Genomic DNA, 21,883 nt, shown 5'->3' on the forward strand with positions numbered 1-21,883 from the left:
CAAGTAATTTAGGCCTAAATTTTCAAAAGCTAGTATATATGTAAATCCTCATATAGGTACTTAAGTGAAGGCATAGGAAGGAAGGAGGTATATATGAGGTTTTGAAAGGGAATGACAAGTCCTCCACTGCCACCATCACTTTTGCTGCCTCCACTGAAGAAAGCCAGCTGCTAGGCAACAACATTCCCTCTGACAGAGTTGTATAGAATTCTCCTCCTGTTACAGAGTTCTGTTAGCAGGGATGTAGTTGCCTAGCGGCCAACTCTCTTCGGTGGAAGCAGCAGCAGTGGCAATGGAGAGCATCCTGGAGCTTCAGAGGGACAGCAGATGGGCACAGGTTTCAGCAGTGTCTCCTCCAGGTGTGAGCAGAAGGCCATGCCTTTTGAGCCACAGGTGACAGCTCCTATCTCTTCCTGGGGCTCCAAATTAGGGCTAGAGCTGTGCTGGAGCTCTACTCAGCAGTGGTTTAGATCCAGTGCTATACGGTTCCTGTCTCCTATTAGCTTCTGTAGAATTTTTCCATAGGAATGGTCTCATGTCTGCCTGAGAGAAGGGAGAACAGCTGCAGGAGCTGCCCTTTCAGTTTCTTGAAAGGAACAGCTCCCCCAGAGGCTGCTCATACTGAGGGAAACCAAACACACCCCACTAGAGAGAGCCCAACTAAGGAGTCAGGCAGAGTCCAGGCAGGGGGTTGTATTTGCACCCAACCCAGTGGATCTGAGAAAGGTAGAACAAGGTTGTAATTAGTTGTTAGTTAATTAATAAAGAAAGCTAAATTGAAGGTAGCATACATGATTCCAGAGAGCCAGCCCACCAGGCCCTTGCCAGAAGTGGAGCCCAGCTGAGGCAACTGTAGCCGAGCCAGGGAAGCCCAGCTCAATGATCTCTAGCACTTGTTACTGGCCAGTCAGAAACAGGCTCCTAGATTAGATGGACCATTGGTCTGATATAGAATGATAGTTCCTATGTTCTGTTGTAAGGCTTGTCTGTTGTGTGATTTCTCTCTCTCTCTCTCTCTCTCTCTCTCTGTATTTCTGTAAAATGTTGTTTTCTCTTTTTTAGAAATGAGTTATAAATGCAGCAATTACTCAGGCCATGTCCACACTTACAGGGGATCGACGCTGCTGTGATCGATGCAGTGGGGGTCGACTTAGCAGGTCTAGTGAAGAGCGCTCTCCGGTCAACTCCAGTACTCCACCGCAACGAGAGGAGTAAAGTAAGTCGACAGCGGTGTGGTAAGTCGACCTAAGTTACATCGACTCCAGCTATGTTATTCACGTTGTTACCCAGGGTTCTTTCAACCCAAAGCTCTTGGTAACTTTACTCTGTGCGAGGAGGTGTCAGGAAATAAATCAGGGGAGACACGGCCGCCGACTGATAGATGGCTGGCACAAACAGGACAACACAAGTGCTTTCACTTAAAGCTAAACTTTACTTAGTCTCAAGCACTTACACACGTCCGCAACAAGTTAGTAAAACACCCCCAACCCTTGATAATTACCAAAGCTGAGAGTGGCTTTCGAGTGACACAGCGGCAGCCTGTCTGCCGCTGGGGAACAGAAGATGCATCCAGAGGGAGAGGCCAGTCCTGAAACAGTCCCACCTGTCTCAAGCTTTTTCCCCTTATTTATACATTAGTAATTAAAGAAACCTTGTTAAGTAAGCAGTTTCTAGCAAGAGGTTCCTTCTGATTGTTGATTAACCAGGTGTGGGGTTTTCCAGAACTTGCAGCCTTGAGACCTCAATAGACATTCCTGGGGCATATCCTACTCTTTGAAAACACATGTATCAGCAATTTTAACTCAATTCTTATCAGGAAGGACGCGGGGTCAAGCTGCCCTTTCAGTGGCACCCTAAACCCCGCTCCCCTCCTGTCTTAGTCAAGCTGAGACTTGCTTTTAAAGCTTGCCGACTAGGCTGTCTTTAACAATAAGCCATAGTGGTTTCAGGCACTTTACTGGTTTGCCAAGTTGTAGGGATATTAAAGAAGGTTTATATTAGACATGGTTTATATGAAAAATGATTTATTGTTAGAAATGATTTATTGTTAATTGATACTTTATAACTAAAGGTTTTAGAAGTAAATGTGATTCCCAAGATTTAGCCTCTAACCTGCAAGCCACCAGCTGTGTCTGTGTGAAGCCTGCTCAAAGAAATACTTTGTATAAAACTTGTTAAACATTAATTAACTCTAAGTAAGCCAAAACAGTAGCTGTTATAGTATATAGATAGAGACCCCCACCCTCTGTAAGTTTTCATCTCACTTTATTTTTGATTGTTAAAAGACAGGGAGTCTCACATAAATTGGTAACACCCCAAAAGGTAAAGAGACAGTGAAATAGATGTGATTAAGATAGAGAATGTATGTGAATGAGTGCCTAGTTTAAATAATGAATGAATGGTTAGGGAGTTACCAGCCTGAAGAATTCAGTGTCTGCTGAAGAAGGTGTCAGGTGGGATCAACCAAATGACCCCCGGAGGGCAAACTGGAATCCACCCCACCACCTCAAAGGAAGAAAAAACAAAGGTCTGACAGAATGGAGCCAGCCACCTGCTGATTGATTTAGCAACAGCAGAATGAAGCAACTCCCATGAACTAACATAGAGAAAAATCCCTATAAAACTGGACTCTGAAAAATAAGGACTTTGAGTCTATGGTTCTGCTGCCAGCCTCCAGGAGCATCAGATGCATCTGACACAGACTCGGCTCCATTCTCATGACCAAGATACCTGGCCAGTAACTTGGCATGAGCAACGTCTAGGCTGGTAACTATAACATCTATACAGAACCTGAATGAATGATTGTGTGAATGAATGTGTGTGTGTGTGTGTAAGAAATTAGTAATAGAAATAAGTAGTAAAACAATGTTGTTTGCTTTTGTCTTTTGCTTTACTATTATATTTACAATAAATGTGGCATCTTTGCCTTATCCCTCTTAATAAGATCCTGCTGGTTTTTATTATATTGGTATAACAAAGTCTCCCTGTACAGTTTCCCCTCCTTAAAGGCCACCTGTCACACAAGGGGGCCTTTACACAATCACTGTCACACCTTGTCTGGATGCACCTGAGTTGAGATCCAACAAAAGTTCAAGGCTCTCAGCTGAGACCGAGCAAATTATCTTCTTGTTGGCATCCCATACTTAGCACACCAGCACAGCAATTGACAAGTGATCGCCTTAGCCTCCTTTCTCATTTAAGGGAGGAGCGACAAGTTCGATATGTTCCTTTCCCTGGGATAGGAGTGCCGGTGGCAGTAACCACTGACTCATCTGTCGGGGGACTTGCACGTGCCAGGTCCAGCATGTCATTAGGCTGGTAACAAAAACCACTACTATTTGGCACCCTAAGATTACTATGATGGAGTGTAAGGCTAAATTCAGGATGTCTGTGCCAGTGGGGGACCATCCCAACAACACTTCCCACCAGTGGTGCGACAGATCTTTGGCCAATTCTTGCAAATACCCATTTAATTTAATTGGCATTATGATGCACAGTAACCATGACTCTGCGCCCTTCCTGTTTTGCAGTGTGTAACTGGTTCTGTAAATCAGGGTGTACAAACAATGTTTGTAAAGCAGTTAGATCCATTCCAAAGGGAACAGGTGTTACAATAGAATACAAAGTATAAGACACTTTTAACTGACTATATTTAAATTCGGGTAGATGAAATTCAAAGTCAAATTGCTATAATATGACAGAAACATTTATAACCTAACTTCATTTGTTTGCCAATACCTCCATGTTAGTAGCATCCAACACTCCAATTTCTAATCCAGTTCCACCCAAAGCAGTTCAATACATTTATTGGGAGCCTTTCCTATTGGGAGCCACCCCTCCTGGCTACCAGGGAGAATACAATAACCTTCAGTAGTTCACATTGAGATAATATTAGGGCAGCTGTACCTTCACTGGGCCTTTCTTTCCTTACATCCAATGTCATACAACACCCAGGTGCATTCAGCTGGGCTTGCATGCTGGAAGTTTACTAAGAAGTAATAATTGGCAAGTCTTCTTCTTTTAGAAACCAATGTTTTCACATACCCTTTTTCCCTTGGTAATTTCACTTTGTACTTTAAAACTTTTTATGTCCATCCTTTTATTCCCACCAACAGATACACCTTGTGCATATTTTGCTTTTAAAAGTGCCTTTACCACCTAAGGATGTTTCCCTGTTGACAGACTGGCCTTTCTGTAAATACAGTTAAAATGCATGTTCATCTGTTTCTGCCTAATGCAGTATTTTCTTGTTTTGTAACACAATACACAATGCTAGCAACAAGACAAACAACACAAGACAAAATACAAAACACAAAACATAAAACACAAAACACAATCTTCTTCATGACAGTAGATCCATGGTATTCTGGGTTGCTCTTCAGCTGGTACCAGCTTTTCCTGATTTTCTGAAAGACAAAAAGAACATGTTTCTACCCCTTTTGGGGTGGCAGATTATTGCTTAAAATATCCATTTCTTTTTACAAATATCCCTGCTGATTACAGGCAAAACAGAGGAATTACCCCCATACTTTCCTGTGTTTTTATTCTATAGGCAGGCCAGATTTCAATGGCTCCTACCTTTTAAGGGTTATGGGGAAATTATCCCACTGTTCAGTTATGAAACATATGAGGTGGTGTACTTCAGTTTTCCTTCCTATACAGCAGACCAAGTTTGTAATTTTTTTCCTGCTGTGCTAAGCTTTAAGTTTATTCACAGGTAATAGCTGAGAAGCATCATTACCATAGCATAGCATCAAAATCTTAAAGGTTTTTCCAAAAATCATACACACTATACATTGTTACAGGGGTACTTATTAACATTAAATTAATCCCAATTTTCAATATTAGTATCAAATCTATTAAAAGCTTCAGATTTTAGCACTGCATACACACACAAAAAGAATATTTTTCCTACTTTGGGTTAACCTGTCCCTCTCATTTTTAGGTTTGACTCCTTTTTCCACCTTCCTCTATCAGTAAGGTAATTTGCATTTTCATAGACGCTTTCTGGCTTGCTTTTGCATCCAAAGCCATCAGCAGCTCAGAGACCCTGTCTCAAAAGGGGCACAATCAACTTCCACCTGAGTTTTGCTTTCTCCTGCTTCCAAAACACACAGTGATCTGAAAAAGAAAACACAACCTATTGTGGCTCCCTTTAGAGCCCTAATAGGATTTTAGTTAAGTAACATGCTTTGTTTGCATTTATTTTACCCCTTCTACAACATACACTGTACATGTCCTGGGAAACATGCACATTCCTTTATAGTTTAACTTCTATAACACTATATTAGCCATATTAATTTATACATAAGGTGTAACTGTTTCTTTTGTGATCACACAGAATTTTCATCAAAGTGACAGTCTGATTACTCAGAGCCACCTTAATGCTCAGTGTTTCTAATGTTGCTTCTCTTTTGTGCACCTCACCCTCACTGTTGAACCAGAGGGGCACTGTCTTTTTAAATCTTTTACTCCTTTACTACAGCTCTTATTTGCTATTTTGTTACCACAAAGAAAAGGATCCAGATTTTCTCCCCATTCTCCTGGGTCTGACTGCCCTGCTGCAGCCAGGACTTCGGTCTTTAAAAAGATATTGAACTTTATAAAGCATCAGGGTACCTTAAAGGTTAAATGCTAAATACCACAGCCAAACAACACTTGTTACCTGTGTCTGGCAAAAAGTGTTTCTCAGTTTTGCTCCTTCGAATGAAAGATTCAGATGTCTTTTTAGTGGTGTTATTTAAAACCAAACCAAACCAAAAACCATTTTATCTTAAACCCACAAAACAGAGTTCTACAAGTCAGGAGTGTCAGCCTAGGTCCCAAACACTCCACACACTTACACAATATATCTATACACACACACACACACACACACACACACACACACACACACACACACACACACAGATACAAGCATATTCTTCTGCTTAACGTCCTTTACACTGTTTTAATTTTTACACAGCTGTACATAGATTACATTTGGGTCAGGTAAGTTCCAATAGAAACCCTTTATGTTCTTTTAGCGAATTTGATTGAATTGTTCAGTCAAATGATTCAAAGCAGATGGTCTTTCTGTCTAGCTTACTTACAAACATTCCTTTGGAAAAGGATCCATTTTTCCTTCAGAATGGCTGCAAAGAAACCAAGAATTCTTTTTCTATAACACTTTTCTTTGTTAACATTTTTACAAGGTTCGACTGCTTAATTCTCTCCAGCCTCTGCAGAGTTAACTTCTCACCTCTTTCCTTAACTCACTTTCTTATTTCCCAGAATGACACCTTCATCAACTCAGATTTCATCATTCCAAGTATTATCCCAGCATCTGAATTCCCCATGCCTATACTTACTCTTTTCCTTACTCCTGCCACTATGCTCCTCAGGGCTCCTAACCTGTTTTCCAATCTCTTTATCTGTTGCCTGCCTGCTTGTCTGGGCCTGATCCTGCTTTCCTCGCTGAACTGCCCCTTCCCATGGGCACAGGCTTTGTCCCACTAACTATTTAGCAAGGAGTGTGGGTTCCTCAACTAGCCCCTACCCCTCCTGGTCCCTTTTCTTTGTTCCCTTTCTCTCTTATTGCTCTGGGGTGGTCATTCTGCCAGATAGGTAGCAACCCTTTCTGACAGAAGGCACAGGTTCTTTGCTATTGTTCACTGTGTTAGACTCTTATCAGTTCAGATCTGTGACCTGCACACAATAGGGCACCCACCTTTTCCCAGTTCCTAAGGCTCCAAGCAAAAAGCACCTAACTTTACCCCTCTGTGGTCTCCAGGCTCTACCCTTTCCCTGTGGACTCAGAGCAAACACTCCTTTCCCTTTGGACTCAGGGCTCAATTCTTTGCAGGTTTACAGAGTCTTTTACCAGTGACAGAGCCTTACACAGTAATATCCTACATAACCTCTATTTCTTAACCACCACCAAAAACAGACCGCACATGCTACACATACAGTGCTCACCACTCCCAGTAAGACAGATGAACTTTTCCTGATGGCCAGTCAGAATCAGTTCCATCTGGGGGACTCCAGTTTCTGCTCAGTGTCATTGGCAGAGTATTAAGGTCTGGCAGCTCTGATCTTTGGGGCTGTGTCCTGGAGTTGGTTCCCTGTCTCTGGACATAATTTCTCCACTCGAGCAGGCAATCAGCCTGAGTTCTGAGTCCCAGTAACGGAATGTATCCGTAAATTAATGCACGAACTGCAACACGGGAAATTGTAGGGAGCAACCCCACCCCGCCGTCTTTTACCTCCTATTGCAATGGACAAACTACACACTGTTTCTACCATCTGTCTCCTTCCTCTCCACCACTCCTTGCTGGGGCCTCCAAATTCTGTTACCCGGGGTTCTTTCAACCCAAAGCTCTTGGTAACTTTACTCTGTGCAAGGAGGTGTCAGGAAATAAATCAGGGGAGACCAGGGCCAGCTCCAGGCACCAGCCTACCAAGCACGTGCTTGGGGCGGCACCTCGGGAGGGGGCAGCAATCGGTGTTTGTTTGTTTTTGTTGTTTTTGGTTTGGCCAGGCGGCGCTGGGGGGGGGGGGTGTACTTGGGCAGCGCGAAGCGGCGCTGGGGGGGGTCGGGCGGCGCTCGCAGAGGCAGGGCGGTGCTCTTTTTTTTTTTTTTTTGCTTGGGGCGGCAAAAATGTTAGAGCCGGCCCTGGGGGAGACATGACCGTCCGACCAATAGATGGCTGGCACAAACAGGACAACACAAGAGTGCTTTCACTTAAAGCTAAACTTTACTAGTCTCAAGCACTTACACACGTCTGCAACAAGTTAGTAAAACACCCCCAACCCTTGATAATTACCAAAGCTGAGAGTGGCTTTCGAGTGATACAGCGGCAGTCTGTCTGCCGCTGGGGAACAGAAGATGCATCCAGAGGCCAGTCCTGAAACGAGTCCCACCTGTCTCAAGCTTTTTCCCCTTATTTATACATTAGTAATTAAAGAAACCTTGTTAAGTAAGCAGTTTCAAGCAAGAGGTTCCTTCTGATTATTGATTAACCAGGTGTGGGTTTTTCCAGAACTTGCAGCCTTGAGACCTCAATAGACATTCCTGGGGCATATCCTACTCTTTGAAAACTCATGTATCAGCAATTTTAACTCAATTCTTATCAGGAAGGATGCGGGGTCAAGCTGCCCTTTCAGTGGCACCCTAAACCTCCCTCCCCTCCTGCCTTGGTCAAGCTGAGACTTGCTTTTAAAGCTTGCCGACTAGGCTGTCTTTAACAATAAGCCATAGTGGTTTCAGGCACTTTACTGGTTTGCCAAAGTCTCCCCGTACAACATACCTGGAATAGTGTAACTTAGATCAACTTACCCCAGTAGTGTAGACAAGGCCTCAGAATTGGTAAACTTGCTGTTGTACCTTTTTACTTTTTTTTCTCAAGCTGTTCTCTGTAGCCTGGACCTATATTCCAGCATGCTAATATGCTAGTATCCTCCTTGTGCTGTCTACTGCTCCCTTATGGACCTACCTCCACTTCTATTTATAAATATGAAAACTTGCGTGACTAGCTTACTGTGTAATTCGGCACATTTTTGTTTTAACTTTTGCCCCTCCTTTCTCTTCTATGTCTAGTTTCAGTCTGGGTTTGCCTCATTCAGGGACAGATTCTGATACCTTTACATTGAATAGTATCTTAATCCACTAGTAGTCCTGTTGAAATCATTAGTCCTTTCTTGTGGCGTAAGGTGCTACTCTATGGCTACATGTACGTTGCACACTTATTTCGGCGGCATATCGAGTATGTAGTTGGGTAGCCCTCCTAACATGAGTTTAAGAGACATGAAGCATGGCTTAGATGAGTAGAATACAGACACGCCCGAAAGGTGTGTGTAGGTACCCGAGTACATACCCTACATTGCTTTCTACTCACCCAAGCTGTGTCTCCATTCCTACGCTGCTATTTTTAGTCATGTAGTGTCCCTCTGCCTCCCGGCTGCTGGTGCCTTTCCCCACCACAGGAAAAGACTCCAGCAGTATGAGAAGGCTGTGGCAGCTCCCTGTTGCCTCACCACTGCCAGTGCCTTTCGCTGATGTATAGCTACATACCACAGTATGGACATAGCTTGCTTTTCACTGCCAGGTGTAGCTATGCTTCACCCTATGCGCCACCAGAAGTGGTGTGTACTGTAGACATAGCCTCTAAGTAAGTGGTTCAGAATCTGGCCCTTAGCTTGGATGGGATTTTTTTCAAAAGCAGTTAAGGGAGTTAGGCACTCAACTCAATTACAAATAAATGGCAGTTGGGCCCAGTGCCTCAGCAGGTCGGCAGGGGCGCTATGCTGCTGGACATACCTTGGAAATTTTACTCCATTTACACCTTCACATTTCTAGAGACTCATTGCACTTTCATGGATTTTTTTCCTACATTTTGCACACTTTTCCATATATGTAAAAAGCCACTAGCTTATGCTTCTCCCTTAGACCTTTTTATAATTTGACACGTAACTGAGTCAAAATTTGGGCTGACAAAGGGAATTTTTGTCAAATTTTTTTTCCATTTCTTCTCTTCTTGCTCTATCTCATTTCCCATCCTGACCCTTTCTTTAAAAAGACAAAAATCTAAGCTAGGAAATTAAGTGCAGAATGTTCCCATAAATACAAAGGAAGGGTTTAATAATTAAAATCAAAAAGCCAGGAGAGGACCAAGTTATGATTTGCAACAGCTACATGAGTTCAGCTGTGTTTCACACGTAATATTTTACATTCCTGTTTTAGGCCTCAATTCAGGACAGTATTTAAGCTTAAGTCCATCCCTATTCAGGAAAGCACTTAAGCAATGTGCCTATGTCCCATCAACTTCAAATGTTTCCTGAATAGGGATGTTTTATTTAACTGAAATGCTAATCCTGACATATGTTGTTTAGTATATTACTGTTTATGTAATTAAGTGTGTATGATAAAATACATGTAATGTGCAACAAGTATAAGTTAATGTTGCAGTGGGAACTTTAATTTTTGCATTTCTGGAGATTTTTAACTGTGGAACCTTAACATTGATTTAATGTAGGTGCGTTACATTTAATATCGTACATACCTGGTGCAGAATACATCAATAAATAATACCTGTGCTCGCTCTGCTTTTTGAGACACATTACTACAAAAAGGAAACCTAATAAAATAAAAACAGTGCACCATATTTTCACAGGATAGCAATAGAGAGCACTGAAAGCTTCAGGCAGAGCAGGGGTCCTCTAGACAAAGGTATGCAAAGGAGGTTTCCTTGACAGTAATTATTGGCACTGCCTGGCAGATTGTGAATCAGATAAATTGTGATCTTTATGCAACACTGTAAAGTATCTTTAGATGTACATTTAATGCCTGTGTTGCAAACCCACTTTCAGATATCACCATCCTCCACTAGATCAAGGATGCCACAGACAGAACAGAGGCCTTCTGGATGCAGCAAGGATATCACTCACAGAGAAGAAGCTCTTCACATGGAGCAAGGACCATGGACAGACCAGACATGATTTCACGTAAACGTGAAGGAAAAAAAATCCCTTTTTGTCTGCTGCAGTTTTATTAGCGATTTTTGTAACCAGCAACAACCGATTCTTTCTTTCACAAGGAAATACAAACTTTTACAAAAAATATGCACAAAGTTTCCTATTGCTGTAACATTTCTAAGGAAATTCCACACATATATCAGAAATGGATGTTTCACAGGACAAAAGAACAGACACATCCCATTTGGATCCCTCAGGTGGAGATCGATGAGATAGCGTGTCCCATAGAGCAAAGAAGGACTCAGTTATCCACTTACATTATTCCCTGATATCCCCAGGAGCAAAAGGTAGAGGTAGGTCAAATGTGAGGTCTATGCTATTTTTCTTGTGACTCTATGAAAGCTTGTAAAACTGGAATTAGATGCTCAGTTATTGTGACTTTTTTTAGCTTTTATGCAGAAGGTCAAATTGCTAATTACATTTGGGATTGGAAAAGAAAATTCTCTCAAGGTGGACTGGCAGAGAATCTACTGCTTGTTACATTACCTTGTATTGAGTGAGGATCATGCACTATTAGGATTAGGTGGACATACCAAACATGATAGCTTTCCTGCGTTTCGAGGGCCTTTCTGATCTTCATTCTCTATATATTACAAACACATGGAGAAGATACCAGACAGGAATGCAGACACATGCAGTAAAGAGAGACAGAGACAATCCGGTGCTATTGAATAACAAAGTGTATTTTAAAATTCCTCCCCGTCATTTTCTTCTTCAAATGAGTCGGTTCCCACTTCCTCGTAGTCCTTCTCCAGTGCAGCCAAGTCCTCTCGGGCCTCTGCAAACTCCCCTTCCTCCATGCCTTCACCAACATACCAGTGCACAAATGCCCTCTTGGCATACATCAGATCAAACTTGTGGTCCAGCCTGGCCCAGGCCTCAGCGATGGCTGTGGTGTTGCTTAGCATGCAGACGGCACGTTGCACCTGGGCCAGGTCTCCCCCAGGAACTACTGTAGGAGGCTGGTAATTGATGCCAACCTGGAAATAAGATTAAAGATGGAGGAGAAAGAGATAAAAGAGGGATCAAGAGAGACAACAAAAATAAAATAAATGGGTTGGGAAGACAGGGGATGGTAGGGTGACCAGATGTCCCAATTTTATAGGGACAGTCCCAATTTTTGGGTCTTTTTCTTATATTGGCTTCTATTACCCCCCAACCTCTGTCCTGATTTTTCACACTTGCTGTCTGGTTACCCTAGGGGATGGGGATCTCAAACCATAGTATTGAAATTAACCTAATGGCAAACGTCATCCATGTTACCTTTTTCTGGACTACCCCATTCTCAGCTATAGCACATAAGAAGAAGGGAGAGCAACCAAAAATGGAGACAGGACCCCAAATGAAAGAGTTCAGTTGAATCTCATAATCAGCCATATTATTTTTTCTCCCTTTTTAATGCACACCACCATCTTACTTGCTTTTTTTAACTGCTGCTGCTTTCTGAGCCCACAGCTATTCCATGTGAACTAATACAGTAAGTATTTTCCATCTACAAATCTTCAAATTCAGAGCCCGTTAATACGTATGAGAAAAATAGGTTGTTTTTTTTGTGGGGTTTTTTTTTTCCATTACTGCTGTTGTCAGAATTGCTCTGGAAACCAGGTCTGTCCATGCTGCTGTGTAGCCAGCAGGGGGAGCATAATCACTTGTGTGATGACTGATGAAACTGGAGGCTCTCAAAAAAAAATCTGGTAAATGAAATATGAGTACTGTATATCTCTGATTTTTTTGCTTTTAATTAAACATTGATAGTCTAGAGGAACAGTCTCCCCATCTGCTAAACACTTTAACTCTTATAGAGTGGACTTTTTTCCAGCCAGCCAGCTAGGTGACTCCTTAAGAGACTGTGTAAGTAGGATATGTAAATAGGACACATCCATTTTCCATAGGACTAACTGAAGATTACACACACACACACTTCTAAGCATTCCCTTTTCTCACAAATGGAAAACGTTCAAGAGTTGAAATCACAATTTGGGCTGGACTACTTGACAATGTCCCTTTAATATACAGTGCCAGTGTGTCTTTGTCCCTCTCACCTTGAAGCCCGTTGGACACCAGTCCACAAACTGGATAGTTCTCTTGGTCTTGATGGCAGCAATAGCTACGTTGACATCTTTGGGGACCACGTCACCGCGGTACAGCATGCAGCAGGCCATGTATTTTCCATGACGGGGATCACACTTCACCATCTGGTTGATGGGTTCAAAGCAGGAACTGGTGATTTCCGCCACTGACAGCTGCTCGTGGTAGGCTCTCTCAGAGGAGATGATGGGTGCATATGTCACCAAGGGGAAGTGGATGCGAGGGTAGGGCACCAGGTTGGTCTGAAACTCTGTCAGATCCACATTGAGGGCACCATCGAAGCGCAGAGAGGCAGTGATTGATGAGACTATCTGGCTGATGAGACGATTAAGGTTGGTGTAAGTGGGGCGCTCAATGTCCAGGTTGCGACGACAGATGTCATAGATGGCCTCATTGTCCACCATGAAGGCGCAGTCTGAATGCTCCAGGGTAGTGTGAGTGGTCAGGATGGAGTTGTACGGCTCCACTACTGCAGTGGAGACTTGAGGGGCTGGGTAGATGGCAAACTCCAGTTTGGACTTCTTGCCATAATCCAGGGAGAGGCGTTCCATCAACAAGGAGGTAAAGCCAGAGCCAGTGCCCCCACCAAAGCTGTGGAAAATCAGGAATCCCTGTAGCCCAGAACAGGCATCAGTCTGAAAAGCCAAACAGAGAACAAAAGGAATCAGTCTAAATCTCTGAGACTTCCATGTGCACATTCTGAGATTGAAGCTGGGACATCTGTATCCAAAACACAGGACAGAGATCAGCCCAGGTCTTTCTGGGAAAAGACTTGTTAATGCTCTCTCCTATGCTCTCCTTCAACAGCCCAATCCATGAAATATAAATCAGACTCTGTCTATGAAGTTTAACTTGGTGAAATTCATACCTCTAGAATCTAGGTTTACTAAAACAAAGTGAACAGATATTTAGCTAACTCCTTGCATACCAAGAAATATCAGTCTTGGCTTGCTGTTACCACAATAAAGTTGAAGGTTTTAATCCCAAGAACCACCTTTCAAGAGCATCTGTCTGACTGTCAGACCTATAGACCCTTTTCTCACTTGGACCAATAATGGAATCCCCATGGATCTGGCGGTCTCAGCTCTGAACAAAGTACACTATCAGGAGCAAAAGGAGCTATCTGTTCCCTTTCCTTCACAACAACCTCAAGTCCTGTTTCAAAAGTACTGGCACTTACCAGCTTACGGATACGATCAAGCACCAGATCAATGCTTTCTTTACCAATGGTGTAGTGACCACGGGCATAGTTATTAGCTGCATCCTCCTTTCCAGTGATCAGCTGTTCTGGATGGAAAAGCTGACGGTAAGCACCAGCCCGCACTTCATCTGTCCAAGAAAGAAAAACTCTGAGAGGCCTGGAATGGACACACTCCAATGTAGATGAGTTCTGTTGAACACCTCTATGATTGCTAACTGGTTGTGCTGTATAATGTGAGGCAAGGAAGACTTGAGTGTTGGAAATAAACTTGGGTCTTATTCTCTTTCAGGACACTCGTAGAAAGTGTAGGTCTGGCCTAACATAAGTAACTTGGCTCATTTCTTAGTGGGCATAATTGGGAAGGTGAATGGAAGGTTAAGTTGTAAATAAGGGCTTGACAAACAGTTTGCTGGATTCAGGATGTCTGTGCTTGCTAAGATAAGCAGCAACACCTTGATGCTACGGACTATGGACAAGATAAACTTGGAATGTAAAGATCGGGTTCCAGGTGAACAGCACATGGACAGAGCATGCTGTACAGGGTTTGGTTCCTGCAGAGTAACCATTCCAATTAAAAAATGTGTGATTTAATGTACAGAAAGTGCACTGTGTAAATGTATGTAAAGGAAGAGATTGTCTGTATCAGTGGCTTTCAGCCTTTCCAGACTAGTGTACCTCTTTCAAGAGTCTGATTTGTCTCACATACCCCCAAGTTTCACCTCACCTAAACACTACTTGCTTACAAAATCAGATATAAAATACAAAAGTGTCCCAGCACACTATTACTGAAAAATGGCTTACTTTCTCATTTTTACCATATAATTATAAAATAAATTAATTGGAGTATAAATATTGTACTTACATTTCATATATAGTATATAGAGTAGTATAAACCAGTCTGTCTGTATGAAATTTTAATTTGTACTGACTTCAGTAGTGCTTTTTATGGAGCCTGTTGTAAAACTAGACCACTATCTAGATGAGTTAAGGTACACCCTAGAAGACCTCTATGTACCCCCAGGATATGCATACCCCTGGTTGAGAACCATTGGCCTGTGTAACTCTGGATGTGTGGTAGGCCCTATACCCACCCCCGATGCTTGAGTCTGATCAACTCAGCATAGCTTTGCTGTATGCCAAATAAAGGAGCCTGAGTAATGAAATCCAGAGTCAAACTGGATGAAATGTTCTCTTAGAACTGAACAAGGTGTTCTGGAGTGGAAAAGGTCTTGGAGGGAATCCCAGCAAAAAGCTAATGTATCTCACAAAGATGAGGTGCTGTACTTTCTGGAGGGAGAAATGAAGGCTGTTTTCTAAGCCAGTCACTTTGGTTTAGCAGTTGGTCAATTTATGGAAGTTGTACCCAGCCAGAGAAGAAATCACCTGTCTGTTCTGAGGACAAGCCATCAGAAAAGAGCGAGATTTGCAGGAATAAGATGATGGTTCCCCCTAAAAAGGGATGGGAAATTCTCAGGAAAACCCACCACTTTATTCTCCTGTCTTTGATCTGAGTAGGAAGAAAACAACACCTAGACAGCAATGGAAAATATCACAAACAAAATCAGAGACTTAGACACTCTTATGAAGAGCAGATGTAAAACTAAGTGGATAGCTATTTAAGCATGGCGCCTTATTGATCCAGGATGTTGAAAGGTAGCAGCACCACTATCAAAGTTTAGTCTAGCTGACGTTTCTACCCTAACTATCCTGTAGGTATCTTCTCCTTATTGATATAATGGAGTTACGAATAGAATCGGGCACTAAAAGTGTTAGGTTGACTAATTTTATCCCAGCCTAGTGATTAGACCAAGATACAAAGACAGAGTTGTTCCCATGATACACTGGAGAAACACAACACTGACACACAGAAGACGCACAGAAGGCTCTTCTCCATTTTCCAGTGTTAATTCTACACTGACCTACTACTGTCGGTTCCAAGTCCACCATGACAGCCCGTGGCACATGCTTTTCTGTGACTGTTTCACTGAAAAATGTATTAAAGGAGTCATCGTTGTTGACTTTGTTGGGCTGATTCTTGAAGGTGCCATCTGGCTGAATGCCATGTTCCAGACAGAAGAGTTCCCAGCATGCATTGCCAATCTGAACTCCAGCCTGGCCAACATGAATAGAGATGCACTCACGCTGTAGAGAGAAGAGGAAAGGTCAGGAGAACCAAAGCACATTGCTCCTCCTTCTCCTTAATAGTAGTTAGTGCCTGGTACATTATTATTCAGATCTCTGAAATCAACCTCCACCTGAGTTGGTTTGCATTCCCTAACATCATATGTACAGCAAGAAGCGGTGCACGCAAGGACCCATGGAACTGGGACTTAGCCACTGTTCTCTGCCTGCAGTAAAAGTTGCAAATGCTGTTTACAAATACAAAGGTTAAAGTGTTTTGCTGCAGAGCTATGCAAGGAAATAAACAGTAAAACACAAAGAAAACTGGACATTTGCAGGCATGCACTCATGCCTGTGCACACCAGATACATGCCCTCATGTACATGTATACACATACAAACATAAAAATACATACATGTACATCATATGCTATCTTGCTCCTATCCAGACTATGATAAATTCCAGCTGAGGAGCATGTGCTAGATCCATTTATTTTTATTCCTAGCTGGGACCTGACACAGCAGTGTGGCATTTTCCAACCATATGTAACTCAAGAGGGGTGCAGTGTCTTCTGATCCCTTAACCCTCTTATGGCAGGCTGGGCTGGAGACTGAGAAAAGCTGACATCAAGAAAAGACTTATGACTCTCCAAATGTGAAACGAATATTCCTGAGCATTCCTACATACCCATGGACTTATACCCTGCATGTTTAGACATGGCTCATCCATTGGCATCATCACATCATATTGTGAACACATGCTTGAATATTGAATTATGAACATAGTTATTACAATAGCAGACAGACACTTTAATTAGAGAACAGTAAAACAAAAAATAAAAATAGCTATTACATGCTAAACAAAACAAATGTTTCTTGCCCCAATGGTCTGCACAGGAGAATGTATTTCAAAACTCCATCTGGGAAAGCATTGCTATTGGATATAAATAAGGCTACATTTTAGTCAGGGGTATTTTTAGTAAAAGTCCTGGACAAGTCACAGGCAGTAAACAAAAATTCATGTGACCAGTCCATGACTTGTTCTGTATACCCCTGACTAAATTTTGGGGGCGGGGAGGGGGAGACAGCCACAGATGCTCATGGGGGGGACTGGCCCGGGACCCCCGTGAGTACTGGGGGGGCGGGGTTGGCGGGGGGGCAGGCTCCCGGCCCGGCTCCTTGCTGCTCCCCAGAAGCGGCAACATATCCCTCACTCAGCTCCTAGCTCCGCACGCTGCCCCCACCCCAAGCACCGGCTCCGCAGCTCCCTTTGGCCAGGAATTGTGGCCAATGGGAGCTGTGGGAGCAGTGCCTGTGGGCAGAGGTAGCACATGGAGCTTGGGGATGATGGGGTTGCACAGACACTGGAGTAGTTGAAGGTGTAATCTGGGGATATTTAGGTATCACTGGAGGTGTATTTTGATCTGGAAAATCTTAATTACTGGTGATGTTGCACCATAAAGAAAGACCCTAGCTTGTCTGTTGGATCCCAGTCTGAGTGTACAGGGTTGAGAGTTAGAAAAACAGCTCTTTCCTTGTAAACTGAACAAATATGTTGTTGATTCAGAAAGACAGGAAGCATGCTGACCCCTTGATACGGCTCTTACAGAGTGACTTGCAGACCAGAACCACATTTAAAAGCCCAGCATAACCCTCTGGAACCTTCTGAGACAAAGCAGCAAACCCACCACAGAGCCACTGTTCCTCGAGAAGCTACAGGTGAGTCAACCTTTTAAACCTTTCCATTTCTTCACAGACTCACACACTTGGGCGATTGCTCCAAGAGACTTAGTAGTATGGCTTGATTTATGACTAATAGAGACCACAGATCTGCTCCCCTCCCCACTGTTCAGAGTTTTCAGTCCCTCTGATTTGAAACCCTGACCATTTCCTGTGAATATCTCAGCTCTTCCTCTCAGCCAGCTTGCACTGGTGACTCCCAGTGTCAGAAGTGATCTGCACCAATCCCAGTTCAGTCTCAGACCAGCTACAGTTTGGAAATGCTCTAACACAAAAGGACAAAAATGTCACTAGAAACAGGAACTTTGAAACCAGGGTTTTCAAAGTAAACTGCTTTAAAATAGGTCACTATAGCTTTAACAGTGAAGAGCATAGTATTTCCTCAGAGTCCCTAGCATTGTAAACTGATCCCGATAGGATATTTAAATCCTGACCCTTTTCTCAACTCATATTTCAAATCTCTTTTCTAAGAGTCTGGGGCTCACATTTGCTCTTACTAACTGTGGATCTGATACAAAGCCCAAGTCAGTGGAAAGACTCCTATTGACTTCAGTAGGCTTTGGATCAGGCCTTCTATCCACACTGTTCTTTGATAAAAGCAGACCCTGTCGTGTTTGCAGTCATGTGCAGCACAAGCTGGTGTAGGTCTTAACTGTACTGAGGTAGATTTAAATCCTCTAGCTGCATCTGTACTGTTATTTCTGAGATGTACTTGCTGCAGCAAGCCCAGTTGTAAGGTTGGGTCCACCTAAGTAGATGAGGATCCTGCACATGTGTGCATCCAGGTGTGGTGGGAGTGGTCTCCAGAGCATAGCTCTGTACCAGTGGAGAATAATAAAATTCTCAGGACCAAAATAAAACCCTCTTCTGGCCGTAGATTGGTATGCAAGATTAGGTGCGATTTGCAGGTGAATTTATAAGAAGCCCTGAGAGATTTTAATAAATTTTCAAGAAACTTCCAATAATTAAATGCCTTGTTTATTTCCCATTTAAAAAGGAACATTCAAACACCTACAAGTGTAGAGGGATGAACATCGTAGTTGGTGGGGAGGGTTAAGTTAATTATAAATTATAAAATAATTTTAAAATAATTATAAAATAAGTATTTTGTTAAGTATATTTCTAAAATGATTTCTTTTTAGTTTAGAGGACTCTACAAATAATATGCAACTATCAAATCTCATACTGTTCAATATGAGACCCACTCTATGCTACTAAAATAAAGACACAGGATCACAAGCAGAAGCCATGGAATAGTTAAGAGGTACAGAACCAAATTAAAATCTTCATTGTAATTCCATTGATTTAATTGGAGTTCTACCGAAGCTGAATTTGCCTCAGTATGTTTTTCCCAGCCTGTATCTGACACATTCTGAACCTCACATGCTCCCCTTTACTTAGTGATGTCAGTGTTCTGTGACACAAACCATTGATGATCACCATGGGTCTGATGCCATAACTGGAGCTGTGGGCACCCTTGAAGTTGCCTTGGACCCATGGTGATGGGGGAATGCTCACATATTTTAAGATTGTAGAGTCCAAATGCCAGCTCTCTGGATTAATCAGGTGCAAATTTCTGTATTTTTAGTCTGGTTGTATTGCCTTTGTGATGATTGAAGTGATAGATTGTGGAAAAAGTAGCATGTGGGTCCATATACACAGAAGATGAATGGAGCCAACATGTATTTGTCATGGTCGCTTTCATGTCATCTGGATTTCCTAGTCTTTTTGTTTTACTAGTCTGCCAGCATAGCGGTTTGTAAGGAAAAGGGATTGAATAGGAAGGGTTCATCCATCCTCAGATTTCCTCTTCTTCCACTTGCCCTCCTACAGAAGCAGGAGGTTCACCATATTAGGGCAAGTTCCAAGGCTCAAGGGTTTCAATCTGCCTCTTAAGGGATGGAGCAGAATAAAATGCCTAGATGTAGAACTCACCCAGCAGCAAAAAGGGGGCCATATTGCAAGGTTGGGGCCAGCATCACCCTGCCCATCCAATGTAGCACAAGGAAGTCCTGACCAAGTTCAGTGACATCCGTCTCTAGTCTCATCCCCCCTCATCCCGCCTCAAATCCAGACACTGAAGCAGAAAGTAATCTGAATCCTCCACCCCTCATCAAGCTCCACAATAGGGCAGATCGCAGATCTCCCTGACTCTGCCCACCCCCAGAATCCTCCTGTTTCCTTGATGAGTATGGAGTTCCCAGAGTCCCCCCTTACCATGCTGTCGCCAGTGGTGTTTGCTTCCCGTCTCAGTCAGCAGTAGCAGCCTTTGATACTGCTCTCTCCACGGTTGTATCACTCTGAGCTGTTAGATAGGAAGGGGCCTGAGCCATGCACCAAACACCTGCTACTATCCTTCAGTGTCACAGTGCAGGGTAGGGAATAGGTCACAATCCTCCCACCTCTGCCCTATTACATCACCAGCTCCTTACTAACACACACATAAAAATCCATCCCTGCCCCAAGTATCTCATATTTTTTCACTACAAATCCCTACATACACAGTACATCTGAGTGTACCCAGAATCAGCCCATATTCCACACCCACTAACCATTAATGCCCCCACACACACACTCTAACAATTCAAACCCTACACCACAGTATTCAATTACAATCCAAATTCCATATTCCTTCACAAATAACCGCCACATGAACATGAGAATCATTCCTACCCTCCAATGCCTGCGAACAAGCAAGTGTGAGAGAACAAATGAATGGGAAAGAGAGGGACAGAGAAATAGAATTAAAAATTGAGAGAGAGAATACGTACATTTACCATTTTTAAAGAGTGCTGTACCACAGAGTGGTCTTAGCTGCTGCCCAGTCCTCTCTATGGCTTCCCTTCTGTCCTTTCTCCCATCTGCCTCTCCTCTCATGTTCTGATTTACTTTTACTGCTTCTCTCCGGATATGCAGGCAGCTGGAACATCAGCAATGCCCTGCAACATGAGGGCCACAGTCCAACTGATCTGCCCAAACAGAGAGAGAGAAATCACTTCTTATTGCAGTGTTTATAGCAAAGGAGTGGCTGGATGGACAGATGTACAGACAAAGATACTTGTCTTGCTTCCAGTTACTGCTGCTGTTAATGTCTGCTGTTTCTATTCCAGGCTGAGCTTAGGAAAGAGGACACCTGTCTCAGTGTCAGAGCTCAGGTTACAAGCAGTACACACAGTTAACTACTTAGAATCAGAAGAGTCTACATTCCCTCCTTTCTTTAGAACCATACTGTTTACATTTAACATGACATTTAAACAATAACCATTTAAATACATAATTCCTAAACTTTAGGTTAAAAGTAGACTACCTTCACCCAATATCAGTTAGTACATTTTTGAGCCTGTGCTGGCACCCAGCATCTAACTATATCTTCCTTTAATTCCACTCATAATTTTTTAGATATTTGAGACGATTTCGTTTTGATCGGTTCCCTTTTGTTTCTGGTACATACAGTCTATGTTTTGGAACTCTACATAAGCTTCCAAGCCTCCTTCCCCTGGTTTGACTATGGAGAGTTATATCTCTGGTTCAACAAATGCTTTTACAAAGGAAGAATTCCATATGAGATTTTCTTTCTGTCCATTTTTTTTAAAGCTACTTGATTCCCATGTTTTTCCAGCAAATAATAAGGCTTTAATGCAATGGTTGAAGAATAGTTAGTTCTGGCGTTCTTGATCCAATGCAACTTGGTTGGTCTCAAGAATTCTAGCTCTAACTTGCTGTGGCGCTGACAGCTGACAGCTAGCCAGCTACGGTCACACCTTCAAGGAAGTGTTAAATGTACCAAGTCACTGTTAGAACAGAACAAAAGGGGATGTTATCGCATTACCTGTACTTGGCATGTGCCCAGTCATTACAATTGCTTTAAATGCATGAAAGCTAGTGAAATGATGATGTTTTTGTCTTCACCTGTTTCATGTGATTGCTATCTTTGTTCTTAATTAACCTTAATATGTGTTGGGACAAGAGTTTACTTGATGTCACATTGTTCAGGAAAACTAATTGTCTGGATGTCTGTAACTAAACGTGTTATAGAATCATAGAACTGGAAGGGACCTCGAGAGGTCATCTAGTCCAGTCCCCTGATCTCAAAGCAGAACTAAGTATACCTATCCAACCTGATCTTAAAAATCCCCAATGATGGAGATTCCACAACCTCCCTAGGCAATTTATTCCAGTGCTTAACCACTCTGACAGGAAGTTTTTCCTAATGTACAACCTA

General features: G+C 42.7%; 1 protein-coding gene and 1 long non-coding RNA gene across 11 annotated transcripts in view; one reads left to right on the forward strand and one right to left on the reverse strand.

Moving 5' to 3' along the window:
* The first annotated feature begins 261 nt into the window (after window positions 1-261).
* The window catches only part of LOC120408674, an 85,801-nt gene continuing 64,179 nt past the window's right edge, over window positions 262-21,883 (forward strand). For 3 of the 7 annotated variants that reach the window (XR_005600878.1, XR_005600873.1, XR_005600877.1), the window contains exons 1-5: window positions 262-393; window positions 1,063-1,235; window positions 10,348-10,805; window positions 17,489-17,640; window positions 18,804-18,925. This is a non-coding gene — a long non-coding RNA (uncharacterized LOC120408674). The remainder of the gene's footprint in view (window positions 394-1,062; window positions 1,236-10,347; window positions 10,806-17,488; window positions 17,641-18,803; window positions 18,926-21,883) is intronic. The other 4 variants (XR_005600876.1, XR_005600881.1, XR_005600886.1 and 1 more) reach the window with 4 other exon arrangements.
* On the reverse strand, window positions 11,175-20,573 carry LOC120408641 (tubulin alpha-8 chain). Of its 4 annotated transcripts, XM_039545808.1 has the most exons (6): window positions 19,879-19,998; window positions 17,807-17,926; window positions 15,721-15,943; window positions 13,781-13,929; window positions 12,555-13,235; window positions 11,175-11,492 (listed from the first exon to the last, which is right to left on the reverse strand). In XM_039545808.1, exons 2-6 carry the CDS (start codon window positions 17,807-17,809, stop codon window positions 11,199-11,201), a joined length of 1,350 nt encoding a protein of 449 aa, XP_039401742.1. In that variant the 5' UTR covers window positions 17,810-17,926; window positions 19,879-19,998; the 3' UTR covers window positions 11,175-11,198. The 4 variants fall into 4 exon arrangements, with proteins under 4 accessions (XP_039401742.1, XP_039401731.1, XP_039401733.1 ...); XM_039545797.1 differs by lacking the exons at window positions 17,807-17,926; window positions 19,879-19,998 and adding an exon at window positions 20,433-20,573; XM_039545799.1 differs by lacking the exon at window positions 17,807-17,926 and having other exon boundaries at window positions 19,879-20,022.

Source organism: Mauremys reevesii, linkage group 1 (genome assembly GCF_016161935.1).
Source record: "Mauremys reevesii isolate NIE-2019 linkage group 1, ASM1616193v1, whole genome shotgun sequence".
In the NCBI taxonomy this organism is placed as follows: Eukaryota; Metazoa; Chordata; order Testudines; family Geoemydidae; genus Mauremys; species Mauremys reevesii.

Coding starts and splice junctions, on each gene's coding strand:
- LOC120408641 (XM_039545797.1), bottom strand. Junction 13,930..15,720: donor CTTGGAACCGACAGTAGTAG/GTCAGTGTAGAA, acceptor TTTCTTGGACAG/ATGAAGTGCGGGCTGGTGCT. Junction 11,493..12,554: donor GGTGTCCAACGGGCTTCAAG/GTGAGAGGGACA, acceptor TCTTATTTCCAG/GTTGGCATCAATTACCAGCC.